Source organism: Sprattus sprattus, assembly GCF_963457725.1.
Source record: "Sprattus sprattus genome assembly, chromosome: 15".
Taxonomy (NCBI): Eukaryota; Metazoa; Chordata; class Actinopteri; order Clupeiformes; family Clupeidae; genus Sprattus; species Sprattus sprattus.
Window position 1 is genome coordinate 16,772,635 of NC_137913.1, and position 16,127 is coordinate 16,788,761.

Below are 16,127 nucleotides of genomic sequence, written 5' to 3' on the forward strand. Positions count from 1 at the left end.
CTGGAGATCCGGTGGAACCAGGCAGGGAAAAAAACAAGAGTGCTTCCGTTTCTTTCATTGTGCGTGTGGACAGCATGCTGGGAGCCGGTGCTGGATCAGGGGTTCCATCACAGGAGAGAGGAAGCAAGGGTGAGAGAGAGAGGGGGGGGGGGGGGGAAGGAGGACCGCCATAAAAACAAGACGTCTGATCTCTGTCCAAGGATATGTGGCTTTGTTTGGGTAGAGTAGCTCTCATGAAAGCGACAGGTGGGATATGCACAGGATCAATGTGTTTGTCTTCTGGAGAGGATGTCTAGGATAGATGTTGGTATATCAGCGTGCATTAGATCTCTGACTCCCTGTTTGTTTTGGAGTAATATTGGCCTTTGTGAGATTTTCAGCATCCCTTAAAGAACATAAGCTTCAGAAATCTGGGGGAGAAAATAGGATGTTTCTGCCGTGGTGAGGTCATACCCACATATGACTGTTCTAGTATTTTTAGGATTAATTGTGCTTCCTCTTTCATTCTCTCCTTTTCCCGTTTAGTTTCGGAGAGGAAGTGTTGACTTGGAAACATGTTATAGGCTATTAGGCTATCTGGACCCTGCCACTCATAGATGTGCACACACCAATACAAACTGTACGTGCAGCCAGGCACACACACTCCTTTTTGATGTTTTCCCACTTTTCAACGGGTCAAGGTTTCCTTTTCCAGATGAACATGCAGATAAAACAGAGCCCGCTGCATTAAACATGTGCACCAATTTTCCGAACGAACCGCACGGAGCCTTTGTGTTTGGACTGTAGATTTGCAGAGTAACTGGGTCTGTTTAAAATGGAGAGCTCTTTGTCATCTGACACATCATCGCTTGCACACGTCGTCCAGAGTGTGAACGCCGGGGCTCCGGCTTTGCCTGGAAAATACAGAAAGGGATGGTTTTTCTGCAGCATTCCTATCGGGAATGGTTTATTTTAGTTGGAAGCATAATTGTCTGTGGCTAGCATTTGGAAGTACATTTCGGCCGCCGCACTGCCAATAAATATAGACTTAGACATTATCGCCCTCTGAGGGTGACCCAGTGTAAATACACTCCTGTCTCCTAATTCAACGGGCGCTCTTAGGCCCAGACCTCCCATTAATCTGCGGTCATTACCAACACGCTACAGGAACATTTCAACTCTAACCACGGAACCGAACTCTGCATAATGCAGGTTGCGGATCCCAGTGTGGAACCACTTTAAAGCAAGTCAATGTTTGGTGAAATGACAAAGGAGAGGAGCAACCCAATCTGGTTGTACAGTGGTGGTTGTCAGAGCACTGTTTATTTGCAGTAGGGCTGGATACACACATGACACAATGCGTGGCATTCAGAGATTTATTTTTATCGAAGTATAGAACAAGAAAAGCGTTTGCTGTGTATGTTGCAGGATATCCTTGACCTTTTCAAAAGAGCTGACAGTGCTTATTAGTTCTGGTATTGACCGGTTCCGAAGCCATAAGGGCATGATGTTGGTATTGATTGAGTACACACAGCATACTTCTGAGGCTCGGAAAGTCATTCTACAAAGGAATGAACTGACGTAGCTATGATGCAAGTAGACAGTTGAGACAGCACTGAAGACTGTTAACATGTGCTACTCAGAAATCAGATGTTTCTAATAGGGATCAAACCTGTGGGTGTCGTTTCATGCGCTTTTTGATACAGTATCCGTCTTAATGTCACCCCTGTTATTTGGGGCTAGAATGCAGCTGTGAGCAAATACTCCAAGGAGTTGGACCATGATTCAAATTTGTGCTAAAACAAAAGGCTGTCAGCACAAGTTATTCATCAACACGGGTGTGGGAAAATCAACATGCGGCACAGACACTTTCAAGGACTGCGTAGAACCAAGCAAAAAAGCGAGGAGAACAGTTTTTCATTAGGGGGTATAACACATTTGTAAACTGTTAACTGATAAATGTAACACTACATTAAATATCCTGTGTACAGTCAATTGCATTTACATTGAAACTGACAGCACTGGCAGATTTGGTTTCGAAAAACAAAATCCTGTTCCGTATTCAGAGATGTGGGCCAATGGCAGGGTGACAAATGCACTGCCACACTTGGGGCGACGTGGTGCTATCACCATCCACCCCCTCCCCCCCACCCCCACCCCACCCGCCCATCAGCCCTCCTTATCTGCCCTCTGCTCAGGTAAAGCCTCAAACCACAAAGCAGCTGCTGACACAGTAACACACAGCTAGAGCGCTAACCTCCAGCATGTGGGCCACTCTGCTGGTTGGACTCCTCCTGTGCTCCACCAGGACGGGGGCAGAGAACTCCTCTGAAACGTCGGCGGGGGAAGAGCATGTCATAGCCAGGGGGAAACTGATGGTAAGCCAGCGGCGCAGACTAATATGACAGGGACCCCGGGGTGTTGTACTGGGGTTGCACTTTTTTACCCCCATCTGCACAATGCCGTTACCTGAGCACACTAATCTACTCTCAATTTGTCTGCCCTTCCCCCCCCCCCCCCCCCCTCCAGGCTCCCAGTGTAGTCGGATGAGCCATCAAGAAAATGCCTGAGCTCTACAAATTCCTCATGGAGCGCTGGGCCTTGTAGTATCCTTATTAGAAAGCGACCGGATAAGAGTTATGAGCATATGTTGCCTGTAATTACCACATATCATTTTGAGAGCTTGGAGCCAGGGGGCAGGTAGCATTAAGCATTTTACAAAATGTGCCATGTCATGTTAAGCCTCTTGCAGTGCTACACTGAAAAAATAAACATTTTAAAATGTTTAAAACGCTCAATCTGGGCAGAGGCCTTCAATTCTCTGGCCTCGCTCTCTAATAACAAAGATAATCTATTCAAACACAATCTGTTTGTAGGTGAAGATAGGATTTTTGAACTAGTCTTTCTTATTGAGAAGTTTCATCTGAGCCTCATACTGTTACTGCTAACTGATATTATTTATCCTCTCTGCTTCCAAGCCTTTACTATGGTCCTATGGTGAGCATAGGGTGTTTTCATTCATGTAAGTAGACATACGGTATAGCACTGCATGAAGTGAAATAATGAGCAAGAATTAAGTGAAATAACAAGATATTTTCTGTTCCAAGAAAAGGTTGTTGAATCTCGAAATATTATGTTTGTGGCAATAATAGACAAAAAGTTTGATGTACATCTTATTATTATAAATGTAAGGAACTTAAGTGTGTGTGGTGGCAGTACAGCAGCGTGTGAAGCAGTACCTGTTGATTATCTTCTGTGGTTTTGCGTCTAGCGAATATGAGGATGAGTGCTACTTTATAAGGGATGTATTATTGTGCTAAATTTGAGTATTTTGTGAAATATACATTTAAGGAACAGTACAAACTTCATTGTATAACTGTACTTGCCATTTATTTACAATGTTTAGATCCTACCCCACTTCACGATGCACTAGCACCAAGGGAAATGCACACCTTCTATTCTGTATCAGTCATGTGGAGCTACAACCATACCAAGTTTCATGTGAATTGGTGAAGTCCAAATGCATAAGAGAGGTAGAAAAAGAAGAAAAAGTAAACTTTGACAAACGCTATCTGACAAACTCTATGACTGCCTGCACGCAGCGGATATCATAAATAATAAGTTACAAAAAGCTGCATCAGAATTTCAAGGCCCAACTGTTTTTGCAACAGAGGTACTGTACCAGAACACCAGCTGGTGCCAGAAAATTGCGAAGAACCTTGCATTTTATACTATTCTTGTGTGCTACCAAAGCCAGGCCATTTTTTTCCTTTTCTTCCAAATCTTCCTTGACCTTCCTACTTTAGTCATAACCTGGAGTACGATTCAGGAGAGGACAAAAAACCCAAATTAATTTTCTACAATGATAAAGACGAGGTTGTCAAGGTAAGGTAGTCTTACTTTATTTCCCTTCTTCATCTCATGCCTACAGCACTTTTCTTTTTAACTCCATTTTAATGTTTCATGAGATAAAGACACACGCTGCATTTTGAACCTGACTTACTGGCACAGAGTTGCAGATAGTAAGAAACGAATCAATCCTGTGGCTAGCTTCACATTCATTACAGGCCCATTGGACTTAGTTTGCACAGGTTCTTGTGTTATACTGCCTTGCTCTGAACACAAAATGTATGCTACTCTGGTGGTAGTTTACCTTTGTGAGACGTTTTGTGTAGTCAATGTGTATCATTTCGTTCCGAGCTGTTTTAAAAACAAGCCTACCGTGTATATCGGAAACTGCCGGGTCATGATGGATTCTATTTCTCTGGAGCTGCTCTGATGCAGAGATTCAAGGTGCTGGTGGCCTAAGCTAATCAAAATGACCATAACCAAATGTTAACACTTTTGTCTGAATATTAATGCTATCTTGACAGACAGTTCCAGTGAAAGAGATGAAGGTAGCTGATATCGAAAAATTGCTGGATTCTCTGGGCTTCTACAAGAGGTCGGAGAAGGGAGAGGAAGTTCCTGAAGAATTCCAGAACTTCCCTCTCAGAGGACCGCGAGATGAACTGTGATGACACCTAGTGGTCAAGCTTTGCCACTGCACTGCTAACAATGACGTTCAAGATCCAAAGGCTTCACAACAAGCCAGTTCTTGACACCGATGAATCAAGCATGCTGTACCTGGACATTGCTGAACTACTCGGTACCACATGTGATAAATAAATGTGTAAAAAATATGATTGTGTGATGTGATTCATATTGAAAATGGATGTGATCTAAAATAAGCAATAAAAATAACATCCAAGGTTAAATAAAATTAAGAGCAAAAAAGGATATTGCGTGGAATGGCAGCCTTGTTATATGAAGGACTGGCAAGTGAAAGAATAAACGAGAGAGTATAGTAGCACTATAACACTATTCCTTAAATCTGAATAATTCTAAACCAAATTGGGAACCTGATGAAAAACAAATGTTAACTCCTTGATGCTCATTGAGGTCACTCAAATACAGCTCACTAAAAGAAATAAGCACACAGTAATAAAACTTCGATGCTGACTCATCAGAGCTGAAATGAGGCAGGAGGGATGGAGAGCCTGGCGGTGAGCGCTGGTTAATCCCCCCTGTCAGACTGCCTGCTCTGATTTAATCTGGTTAGCCGAGCTGTCCACCTCTAATCCCGTCAGTCCTGCAGCCAAGAAAATAACAACGTGCCTGCTCCCGCTCACAACCCAGCAGTTAGCAAGGCATGGTGGCTGAGCCAGGGTCATCATGCCGGTCTTCTATACGCCCTTACCCAGGAACATACGCCTGGGCCTGGCCAACCTCAGTGGCTCTGTGTTTGCCAACAACAGGACCAGAGATAGCTACGATTTCAGGGACAACAGTGACAAAGCAGGTACGAGTGCACCCTCTGTATAATCTCTGCTAAGCACACCAGTAGATACTGTGCCTGCACATTGTAGACACACAGTCACAAATAACAAACTTAAACAAAGTGTGTACCTCTGTCAGTGAGCTACCAATGTCAAAATCAAAGCCAGCCATTCTATAGTATAGCAGGTATTTCTGTGCTCTTTGAACAATTACAAAATATAAAAGATTATTTTGTTTAGTCAGACAGGTGTTTCATTTATACAGATTTGTATTTGATGTTGTAATATTCAGTTCCATACTCAAACTCATCTATGTATATTCTCCGACTTCATTTTCAGACAATGAGGTGGTGGCCCATTTACCTCTGCAGATGTTGATGTACTTCAATATGTATTTCTTTCCCTTCTGGTGGACCTCAGAGGTGGTCATGCTGGAGTTAAAGGTGAGTGAGTGATTGATAATGTGGTCAATATGGAATTGATTGATAGCTGTTAGGATAGAACTGACCTTTATTCAATTCTCATTTAATTTGATTTCTGCTCCACAGTTTTCTCTGTTGCCAGCCTACTACCAGTGTCTTCTCGTGACAGGCGTGGTTCTTCTGACAATCTTCGAGATCATGAGAATCTACCTGGGTTATGTTGGCAACCTAGAAGAAAAGGTAAGTGTTAATTATGAAAACATACAGTAAAGAACATATGCAGCAGCAGTGGCCTGTGTGGTTATATTCACAGCCCCTAAGCTTACGTGTTAGAAATGGGATACTGATACTTTTTTGTATGTGAAAGTGATGTGAATGTATGAGTGTATAAGCTTGTCTGCCTGTGAATATCTGGGTGTTCTGGAGCCTAAGTATATGTGTGTGTGTGTGTGTGTGTGTGTGTGTGTGTGTGTGTGTGTGTCTACATGTGGTGAGTGTGTGTGTCTACATGTGATGAGTGTGTGTGTGTGTGTGTGTGTGTGTGTGCGCGCTGCAGTGTGTGCTCGTTAGGGTGTATGTGAGAACCCATATGTGCGCCCACATCTGTGCCATTTCCTTCTACTGAGTTGTTTTGACCACTGAGGGGAGCCCTTGCTCCTCTTTCTCTCTTTTCTCTCTTCCTTGCTCCCTCTCATCCTCACTCCTTTCTCTCCTCTCTCTTCCTCGCTCCTTTCTCTCCCTCTTCTCTCTTCCTCGCTCCCTCTCTCATCTCTCTCCCTCTCTCCTCTCTCTCCCTCTCCTTCTTTTCTCTTCCTCTCTCCTTCTCTCCTATCTCCCCCTCTCCTTTCCTTTCTCTCCCTCTCTCATCTCTCTCCCTCTCTCCTCCTCTTTCTTCTCTCTCCCTCGCTCCTCTCTCCTCTCTTTCCCTTGCTCATCCTCTCTCTCCCTCTCTCCTATCTCTCTCTATTTCCCTCTCTCCCTCTATTTTCCTCTCTCCCTCTTTCCTCTCCCTTTTCCCTCTCTCCTCTCTACTCTCTCTACCTCTCTTTTCCTCTCTCCTCCTCTCTCTCCCTCTCTCTATCTCCTCCACTCTCCTCTCTCTCCTCTTTCTCCCTCTCTCCTCTTTCTCCCTCTCTCTATCTCCTCCACTCTCCTCTCTCTCCCTCTCTCTCTCCCTCTCTCCTATCTCTCCCTCTCTCTCTCCCTCTCTCCCTCTCTCCTCTTTCTCCTCTCTCTCCCTCTCTCTCTCCCTCTCTCCTATCTCTCCCTCTCTCTCTCCCTCTCTCCCTCTCTCCTCTTTCTCTCTCTCTCCCTCTCTCCTATCTCTCCCTCTCTCCTCTTTCTCCTCTCTCCCTCTCTCTCTCCCTCTCTCCTCTTTCTCCTCTCTCTCTCTCCCTCTCTCCTATCTCTCCCTCTCTCTCTCCCTCTCTCCCTCTCTCCCTCTCTCCTATCTCTCCCTCGCTGCTTATCTCCAACTCCTCTTTCATCAGGTGCCAGAGCTGGCCGGCTTCTGGCTCCTCACCTTCTTCTTCCAGCTGCCCATCCTGCTGTTCTTCGTGACAGACGAGGGCATCCTCATCGCCCCCCTGGAGCGGGCCGTGCACGCCATCTACCTGCTCTTCGTGCTGACCGAGACGCTGGCCTCCTTCCTTGCGCTGCGCGACATGAGCCGCAAGCTCACGCTGCAGTTTCACCTGCGCCAGTTCGCCGAGGTCGAGAGCCTGCACCCCATGGACATGGCCCACGCCTTTGCCACCTCCTACTATGGCAGGAGCGTGCTGCCCATGCCCACGGTCAACGACATGCTGCCCCACTGAGCGGCAAACGCTAAATGGCCATCAGGGAACAACCAGACGAAGTGATGATGGGGCTTAGAGGGTCGATTACAGGGGGATAAAAATGCCATCTAAAAGATTAATTACCTCGTTAAGAGATTAATGCCTCCCCTGGGAGAGACATGCCATCACTATGACTGTGGTATGCTAATCAACATTTTGGTCCATCGGGCTCGTAGAAGTGGATGGAGAGGAGTGTGCCAGCATGTTGTCTCTCCACTTGGGGGCACTAAAGGGGTGTATCCTTGAATGTTGTATCTGCTGCTATGCCACAATTTGTCAAGGACTTATTTGAGATGTATTCCCTTGTTGCTGATTTGTCAGCTGCAGTATGATTTCCTACCCTTTTGTACTACATATTTGCATAGTAAAGAGTAAAACAAGGTCTGGTTTTGTATTCACTCATAAATCCTCATAAAAACAGTAGATAGGTGGCCACATCCCAAATTCTTTCTAAACTGGCTCTGCAATCAAGAAAAAAGATTGTAATTCCCCTAGACATCATACTGGCTGAAATGTTATAACATTGATGTATGATAATTGTAATAACTATGAAAACTTTTCACCTAACTTTTGTTCGGAGTGCAATTTACATAATATGCTCACGGCCAAACAGTGAAATGTGAATCTATCTGGCACAAGAACACTCAAATCTGATTTCACACATTTCTGAGAACATTCACAACCATACTGATATGGTTATTTCATCTACACTAGAATTTTATTGAAATTGGTTTGTTTGCAGGCTGCGAGGCTTGTGTTAATCTTGTGTACATTTTGGCGCAAGTCTAGAAAAATCAGCCGACGCACGCAAGACGTGAAAAGACGCGCTTGGGGCTTGCAAGGGCCTCTTGCGCCTGCGCTTGAGCCTCTGAGCATAAATTAGGCTTAACTTCAGCCCCAGCTCTGTGCCTAACTCCAGCTCTGAGGCCAACTCCACCCCCAGCTCTGAGCCTAACTCCACCCCCAGCTCTGAGCCTAACTCCACCCTCAGCTCTGAGCCTAACTCCACCCTCAGCTCTGAGCCTAACTCCACCCTCAGCTCTGAGCCTAACTCCACCCTCAGCTCTGAGCCTAACTCCACCCTCAGCTCTGAGCCTAACTCCACCCTCAGCTCTGAGCCTAACTCCACCCTCAGCTCTGAGCCTAACTCCACCCTCAGCTCTGAGCCTAACTCCACCCTCAGCTCTGAGCCTAACTCCAGCTCTGAGCCTAACTCCACCCTCAGCTCTGAGCCTAACTCCACCCTCAGCTCTGAGCCTAACTCCAGCTCTGAGCCTAACTCCACCCTCAGCTCTGAGCCTAACTCCAGCTCTGATCCTAACTCCACCCTCAGCTCTGTGCCTAACTCCAGCTCTGATCCTAACTCCACCCCCAGCTCTGAGCCTAACTCCACCCCCAGCTCTGAGCCTAACTCCACCCTCAGCTCTGAGCCTAACTCCACCCTCAGCTCTGAGCCTAACTCCACCCTCAGCTCTGAGCCTAACTCCACCCTCAGCTCTGAGCCTAAAGGGCCTTAAGCCTAATTTATACTTCTGCATCCCTCTCCGTCCTCGAAAAAAAAATGGGCGGGCGGGGGCAGGCGGTTGATTCAGAAAAAATTGAACGTACTGGTCGGGCTTACATACTACTCCGACGGCTATGCGTCCTAAAGCCTATTCAACCTATTCAACGCCAGACCGCTGGGTGGGGTAACTACTGTTTGTCGAGCCCGTAGCTACCACATAACCTCTTTATTGGAAGTCATTGATTGTTTTTCCTCCCAACTATCACTGACATGACACGGATGCTGCTTCAAGACCTGTCGGGCAGGTGCAGTCACATGGGCCTTGGAGACATGTAGCACAGTCAATACTAACATGTCTAATGCTATATATTCAGTTGAGTAGGCAAATGTATCTCCATCGTGGTGGTCATTTTTTTGTGAAAAACATTGCTATTTATAACAAAACGATATGCTTATCTTACATACAATACAGAAACTATTATAAAACGATCCAATAAAATGAATACGTTCTTATTTTCTTTGGTATTTTTGTCACATTCATACTGCAATGATCGCTGGGTAACCTTTGAATAACTACAACGCTATGACAATGCACTCATTGGCCACGAGACGGTTGCCCTTGTCAAAAAGTGGTAACGTGAATGTGTCACTATGAAACAAAGCATGCACACTTCGAACAAAATTACCCCCCAAACTCTGAGGACAGGGCCAGAAAAATAAACCCACGGTATTCATCATACATCATGCAGTGTTATAGTTATATCACACACACAGCAAGAACATGCATACCTCAACATACAGTTGTGGGACTGCGATTTCAACCATGAATATATTGGAAAAACACATACATTAGCACACTTACTAATGATCATCTGCCAGGCTTTCACACACGAAAAGTTGATTCCAAAACTCTCGAATTTAAGACAGAGTGGACTGACAAGTAGGCTATGCATTTGTGCTGCTTGTGGGCAGGACAAAACCGATGTGTTTAATCTGCAACGAGACGGTTGCCCTTGTCAAAAGTGTTAGCGTGAAACGTCACTATAAAACAAAGCATGCACACTTCGAACAGAAATACCCGTAGAACTATGAAGTAAGGGGCAGAAAATTAAACCCACTGCAGTCTTCATACAAATCCACATGCAGTGTTATAGTTATATCAGAAACACAACAAGAGAACTAACAACTAACAGACAATGGTTGATGGTGGAGCTGCTGGACTAGTTTGAGTTATAAGCAGAGGACGTGCTTGTAGCGATTTGAGCGACAACTACAACAACAACAGAACAGGAGACAGGTGGTACGTACGTTTACTAGATTTTCCGCTAAATCAAGCGTTAGCGTATTCACAATAACTCTCAAAAGTGTGCTGCTAATAAGTACAACGTTGTCGTGCCGATTATGCTCTCACACGCCACCCTCATTGAGGCAAAAGTAATGTTTGACTCAAATGTCTTTCACTGCCGTTTTATGTAAAGTCAGTCATTCTAAATAGGTTCTACACATACATGAAATACATTTCCTATTTAATAGATGCAAAGTAATTATGCTGCCAGCATTACTCCGTAGCAAATTACGTTAGATGTCAGTTGAAGCTGGTTGGAGAAGGCACTTTCAACACCGAGCCACCAGCCAAGAGACCAACAGTGGTCGGGAGAAATGTACTTTTCGAGGGTTTATATAAAATACGGTAGCCTAATGCTGCATGCTGTGCAGCTTTGTAGTTTACCAAAGTCGTACTAAAACATTTTGACAGAAAACAGGAAATGTGAGGTCCTGACATGTGTGATTCCGGAAATGATGTCGTAAACTGGCCAATCACAGCCAAGGGGGTCTCCGACTCTCTCCGTCTCTTTAAGAAAAGTTAGAAAAAAGCGTTTGTCTCCGACCAGCTCTCCGACGGCTCTCCGACGGGTCGGATGGGCGGCAACACCTGGGTGAAGGTGTTACCAAGGCGTGCCAAGGCGTGCCAAAGTGTCCCTCTACGACCAAATCGGAGAGAATCGTAGAAGTATAAAAATGCCTTTACTCCACTCACTGCATCGTTTTGAAAAATACTGAGGAGTGGGCAATGGGCTAACACTTGAGATTTCAGAGCAGCATTGGTAATTAATCCCATTCGTCATGGGAGCTCAAAAGGAACAGTTCTGGTGTCACAAGTGGGAGTGTGGCCTTACCTCTCACCACAAACCTTTTCGCTTAATAAACAGTAACGGATGGCCAACCTAATTGTGTGCTGTAGTATTACTGTCTTTGATTGAATATGATAACAATGAATCACTCTTTCAGATATGGTATTAATAATGTAATAGGTCGGCTAACCTAGCAAACTAGCTAGCTAAGTACATTTGCAACTCTCCTCTGCCTCAATCCTTTCTGCTAAGGTGTTTCTTGGATGACTGTAAACAGTAGATGGCGTGTTGAGACACATATTAAATGCTGCTTCTTATGAAGATGGGAATTGTGTCAATATTAAGACCTGCATTGATGTGTTTCATCACAGTTTGGTCATATTATTCAGTTTACAGCTCAAAAACATTTTTTGAAGGTGCAGTAACACTTGAAGTTTAATATCACGTTCAAACTATTTACAATTTCACAACAGAGAGAAGTCAGAATAACATGATGTGTGAGTAGGCCTAGTTCATTTAACTTTTAATGAGATAACCGTTATAGATCCAACCAGTGGCGTCAGGCCAATTGACTCAGGGCATGTAACTAAATGACAAGACATGAGAAAAAAAAAAAGTTTGTGTTGTGGAGTTGTGGAGTTATGTTCTAACACTGCAATTAATAGAAACAGGTGAGTTTTAATGCATACATCTTGTACGCTCAGACAGCCATCACGACCCATAAATTCATAACCCCGCAATTCACATGTCATCCAGGAGTCTTGCCTAGGCATTGCCTAGGCAGCTGTCAGTGACTTCAGCAAGGCACAGCACAAGTTGTAGCTCAGACATGCAGACGATTGGGCAGGTAATAATTAAGTGCTGTCCCATTGTTATCAGACAGTTTAACAGAGAGGATCTAAAGATCAAGCTTAGGGCCATGGATAAGTTGGGTAAATAAAAGTGCACGTAACGACACACACATACGAGGGTAGTTCAGGTGTAAGTTTATGCCTGTTGATAGTATGATAAACAGTATGACTGCAATTTATTGTTACCATTCGAGGTAGGTTAAAAAGTGACACTATGTTTGGACAGGCTAAATTGCTACTTTCTTAGCAACATTGTATTTTGGATCACTAAATAGTCTACTCTATGTCATGATTAACAATTCAATATATTGTTGATATATGTGTATGCGCGCAGTGGAGTCAGTGCCTGTAGTCAATTATCAAAGGGAGGCGCTCGCCACATGGTAGGCCAATCGACTACAGGCACTTAACAAGGTGCTACAACAGAGAACGGAAGAAGATAAAGGTAAAACACTGACTTTATAGACAGTCATTTTCTATATGTTAGAGCCTTATAATCACATTTAGAAACAAGTGGTTTATTTTAATGTGCTTGCTGCATAGGATTTCACCTTCTCATAGAAGCAAAGCGAAAAAAAATGGTAAATGCTGATTTTGCCCTGAATTTGCAAATCACAGAATGAAGACAGCCTGGGGGGACTGGACACACGTAATTGGTTTGGAGATGAGATAAAGTGGTCAGATCTTGTGTGACTAAAGTGCAGGAATCATTCCATTATGTGTTCTCGGCTCAGCTGGAGAGATCTGGAAATGGTAGGTAATGTGAGTCAGCCTTACAGAGCAGTATTTTTCTAGCGATGAGGACAGCAACCTGACCCAGGAGATTAGAAAGTGGGGAAAAAGTATAAGACTAAGTTGGTAGACAAAGGTGACACATCTAATGGATAGACCTACGGTAGGCTTCTGTACGGTAGGTTACGGTAGGCTTCTGTAGCCTGAATAACTTTCAGAATGTTTCAGATACACATCTGTTACATCTTAGCAGACTATCAATGACAATACATGGAGATAATAATAATAATAATAATAATAATAATAATAATAATTAATTTGATTTTTAACGCACTTTTCATTCCAAAGAATCTCAGAGTGCCTACATATTAGAAATTAACTATAATAATACAATAAAATTAAAAACAAATTTAAATATTAACATAAGCATAACAGAAAAGATTTAACACAAGGCCAGAAATGCCTTCCTGAATAAAAAAGTTTTAAGTCCAGCTTTAAAGGAATCCAGCGTCTGCGTTGCCCTTAGGTGGTCAGGGAGGCTGTTCCATAAATGTGGCGCTGCCGAGCAAAAGGCCCGGTCGCCCATGGTGCGACGCTTGGTTTTGGGGACGCGGAGGAGCGAGCTGTTTGAAGACCTGAGGGTGCAGGTGGAGGTTTGGGGAGTAATTCATTCTTGCAGGTAGGGAGGTGCATGTCCATTACTGTAATGCAAGTATGGGTTATTATAAGGACTTTGTAGTCGATCCGGAAAGAGACAGGGAGCCAGTGTAGTGAGCGTAATATTGGTGTTATGTGCTCATATTTCCGGACCTTCATCAGAATCCTGGCAGCGCTGTTTTGGATGTATTGCAGCTTCTGGATGTTCTTGCCAGTGATCCCATAGAAGAGTGAATTACAATAGTCCAGTCTTGAGGAGATAAAGGCGTTGACAAGCTTCTCTGCATCTGATAGGGTTAAAGTGGGGCGGAGTTTGAGATTAAATAGAGCTTTTGAGTACATCCAATAGGTATATTCAACATTTATATTCTCAGACCCTTAAAACAATGGGTTAAATGAGGAAGGGGACACATTTCTTAGGAGCATGATCTAACTGGATCTCCAAGACCACCTTTCTATGAGTCATCCTCTCAGTTAGGTTAGTCCTATTTTCTCAGACACTGGCTCCTCTCAAATGGGAGATTATAGCACTGGGACTTGGCCTTGGAGGCTGAGAGAAAGAGCCCAGGAGACACAACGGGAAGACTAGGAGAGACCACTATATCATTCCTTTCCAGATGTTTCATAATCATTCAATCATCAGCATTTTCTGTATTTTCAGGTTGTAGAGTGAATCATTCATTGCAACATTTACTGTAACCTGATACTCTTGTATGACTGCTTGACAGATCATGTATGCTACTGCCCACTGTCATGGTTTTAAAGCTGTTGTTATCCAATGTTTGCCCTTCAAACTCCTTAAAAAGCACATCAGGTCAGGGCAATCAGGGGGGACCCTAACCCCCAATCCCCCCTAGCCCCTAGCACGCTCAGTTCTTGGACCTCGGTATTTAAAAAAAAAAAAAGGAGGAGTTGGGAGAGGGGGATATAAGGAGAGAAAAAAGTGTACAAGGAAAGAAAGAAAGAAAGAAAGAAAGAAAGAAAGAAAGAAAGAAAGAAAGAAAGAAATGAAAAGAAATTCCCTCTGGAGATTTGGAGCCCATTAGTTGGCTTGGCCCTTAAGGCTTTGCCTCATGAAATTGCCTTTCATTGGTGGAGAGGGGTGAATAATAGGCTTGGAGAGGCAAGGGCCAGGCTGCCCCTATCTCACCGAACACATTGTTTCCCCTGTGCTTGCCTGCTCTCCCCTCACAAACGTACAAGGAATTGTGCCGCATGCACCGGCGCTCTCCTCCTCGAAGTCTCTCCTCCTTCTTGTCCCCCCCTCTTTTGTCTAAATATGACTTGATCCTGTTCTAATGCGATCACGCCCTGTGATTCATGGGAAGCTGGTGGCATGAGCTGAGCATTAATAAGGAGCAGCAGTCAGACCCCATACTGATAGGTGTGTTGTGACATCCTCGTCTTCCTCATCGCAAATCTCTTGTGCTCAGAGGCTGCAAGCAGCTCATTGCAGATCATTGGTAATGACAGGGAATGCAAGAGGACTCCTACTTACTCTTGTGCTGCATTAGTTCATGTCACTGGCGCAGTGACTGGTGTAATTCAGTTGTTTCACAACTTGCATTGCAATCGCAACGTGCAATTTCATCCTCTGCCATGCACTTGGAAGACAAAGAGATTCAATGAAAGGCTCATCTTCACTGATGCCAGTTAACCAAGTTTGTAGATGCCATGTGTACGTAAGAATGCATCCTCCCAGCCTGCTTTTACAGTACTCAGAGTTTCTCTGTAGGCGCTGAATGGCTCTTTGGCACAGTTCACTCAGATTTACCAGCCACCTGTCAGTCAAACTGAGCTCCAGAGGGGCACCTGTACTCTTTGGGTTTAATGACTAGGGGAGGGTGAGAATGGGAGCCCTTCCTGGAGTGCTTTTTTTATAGGTCTTTTGGGATAGACAGCAATCATCCCCTTTCAATCTTTCCTTTGCCTTCTCTCTCTTTCACTCTCACTCTCTTGTGTTCTTCTTCTCTCTTTCACTGACATGACGTGTGTCAAATAGGCCATTTCTATGTGGAAGGGAAAAAGTGATTGATGGCATCACTCAGCGAATGGCTTCATTATGTCTTTCACACCGTTTGGATGGACAGTTTCTCTCTTCTTGTCTTTTTTCTTTCAACATGCAATGTTTCCAACTCATTTTCTCAGTGTTGCAAATTCATTACAGGCATGAAAGGACAAATATACTTGACATATCTCCACAGTGTATGGTATGTGACCAAAAATGAGTCCAGGGACTCCAAACAAGTTTGGCGGTGTAGATAATGGACTATTTTTTCAGACTGCCCATGGGCCATTCTGTTGTCTGCCATAGCTACAGTGATACTGTTACAATTTAAGTTTTAAAAAGCACAGATGGACTTTTCCAGCACAACATGATGTTGAAGGCTAAACTTTTCATTGTGAAATGAATCCGAATGTACAGTTCATGTCTCCTTGTGGACAAGAGTCCTACACTGCAAGTCATTAGGCTGAACCATCAGTAAACCCTGGCAGTGAGGTCCCCAGTGTTGCCCAACAATGTTGCACTGGATACTCTACCACAACAGTCAAATACAGGTGGACATGTCGAGGTACTGTGTTAATCCAAATGTGTTTAGCAGTGTGCTGTTTTCAAGCAAGCAAATCAAGTTCACGTGGATAATATCATTAGCAATGAGGGCATGAGAATAAATCTCATGAATAAGTCATCTA

General features: G+C 44.1%; 2 protein-coding genes across 2 annotated transcripts; both read left to right on the forward strand.

Annotated features, from left to right (window-relative positions):
- Window positions 1-2,243: 2,243 nt before the first annotated feature.
- selenoe (selenoprotein e) lies at window positions 2,244-4,496 on the forward strand (the record flags this gene model as incomplete). The annotated part of the gene is made up of 4 exons (XM_080852860.1): window positions 2,244-2,357; window positions 2,509-2,585; window positions 3,786-3,864; window positions 4,353-4,496. The coding sequence occupies 4 exons, from the start codon at window positions 2,244-2,246 to the stop codon at window positions 4,494-4,496; spliced, it is 414 nt and encodes a 137-aa protein (XP_080708986.1).
- A 697-nt stretch (window positions 4,497-5,193) lies between these two features.
- LOC308376495 (transmembrane protein 17A) lies at window positions 5,194-7,536 on the forward strand (the record flags this gene model as incomplete). Its single annotated transcript, XM_080852852.1, has 4 exons — window positions 5,194-5,320; window positions 5,637-5,740; window positions 5,846-5,959; window positions 7,210-7,536. The coding sequence occupies 4 exons, from the start codon at window positions 5,194-5,196 to the stop codon at window positions 7,534-7,536; spliced, it is 672 nt and encodes a 223-aa protein (XP_080708978.1).
- Between the last annotated feature and the right edge of the window lie 8,591 nt (window positions 7,537-16,127).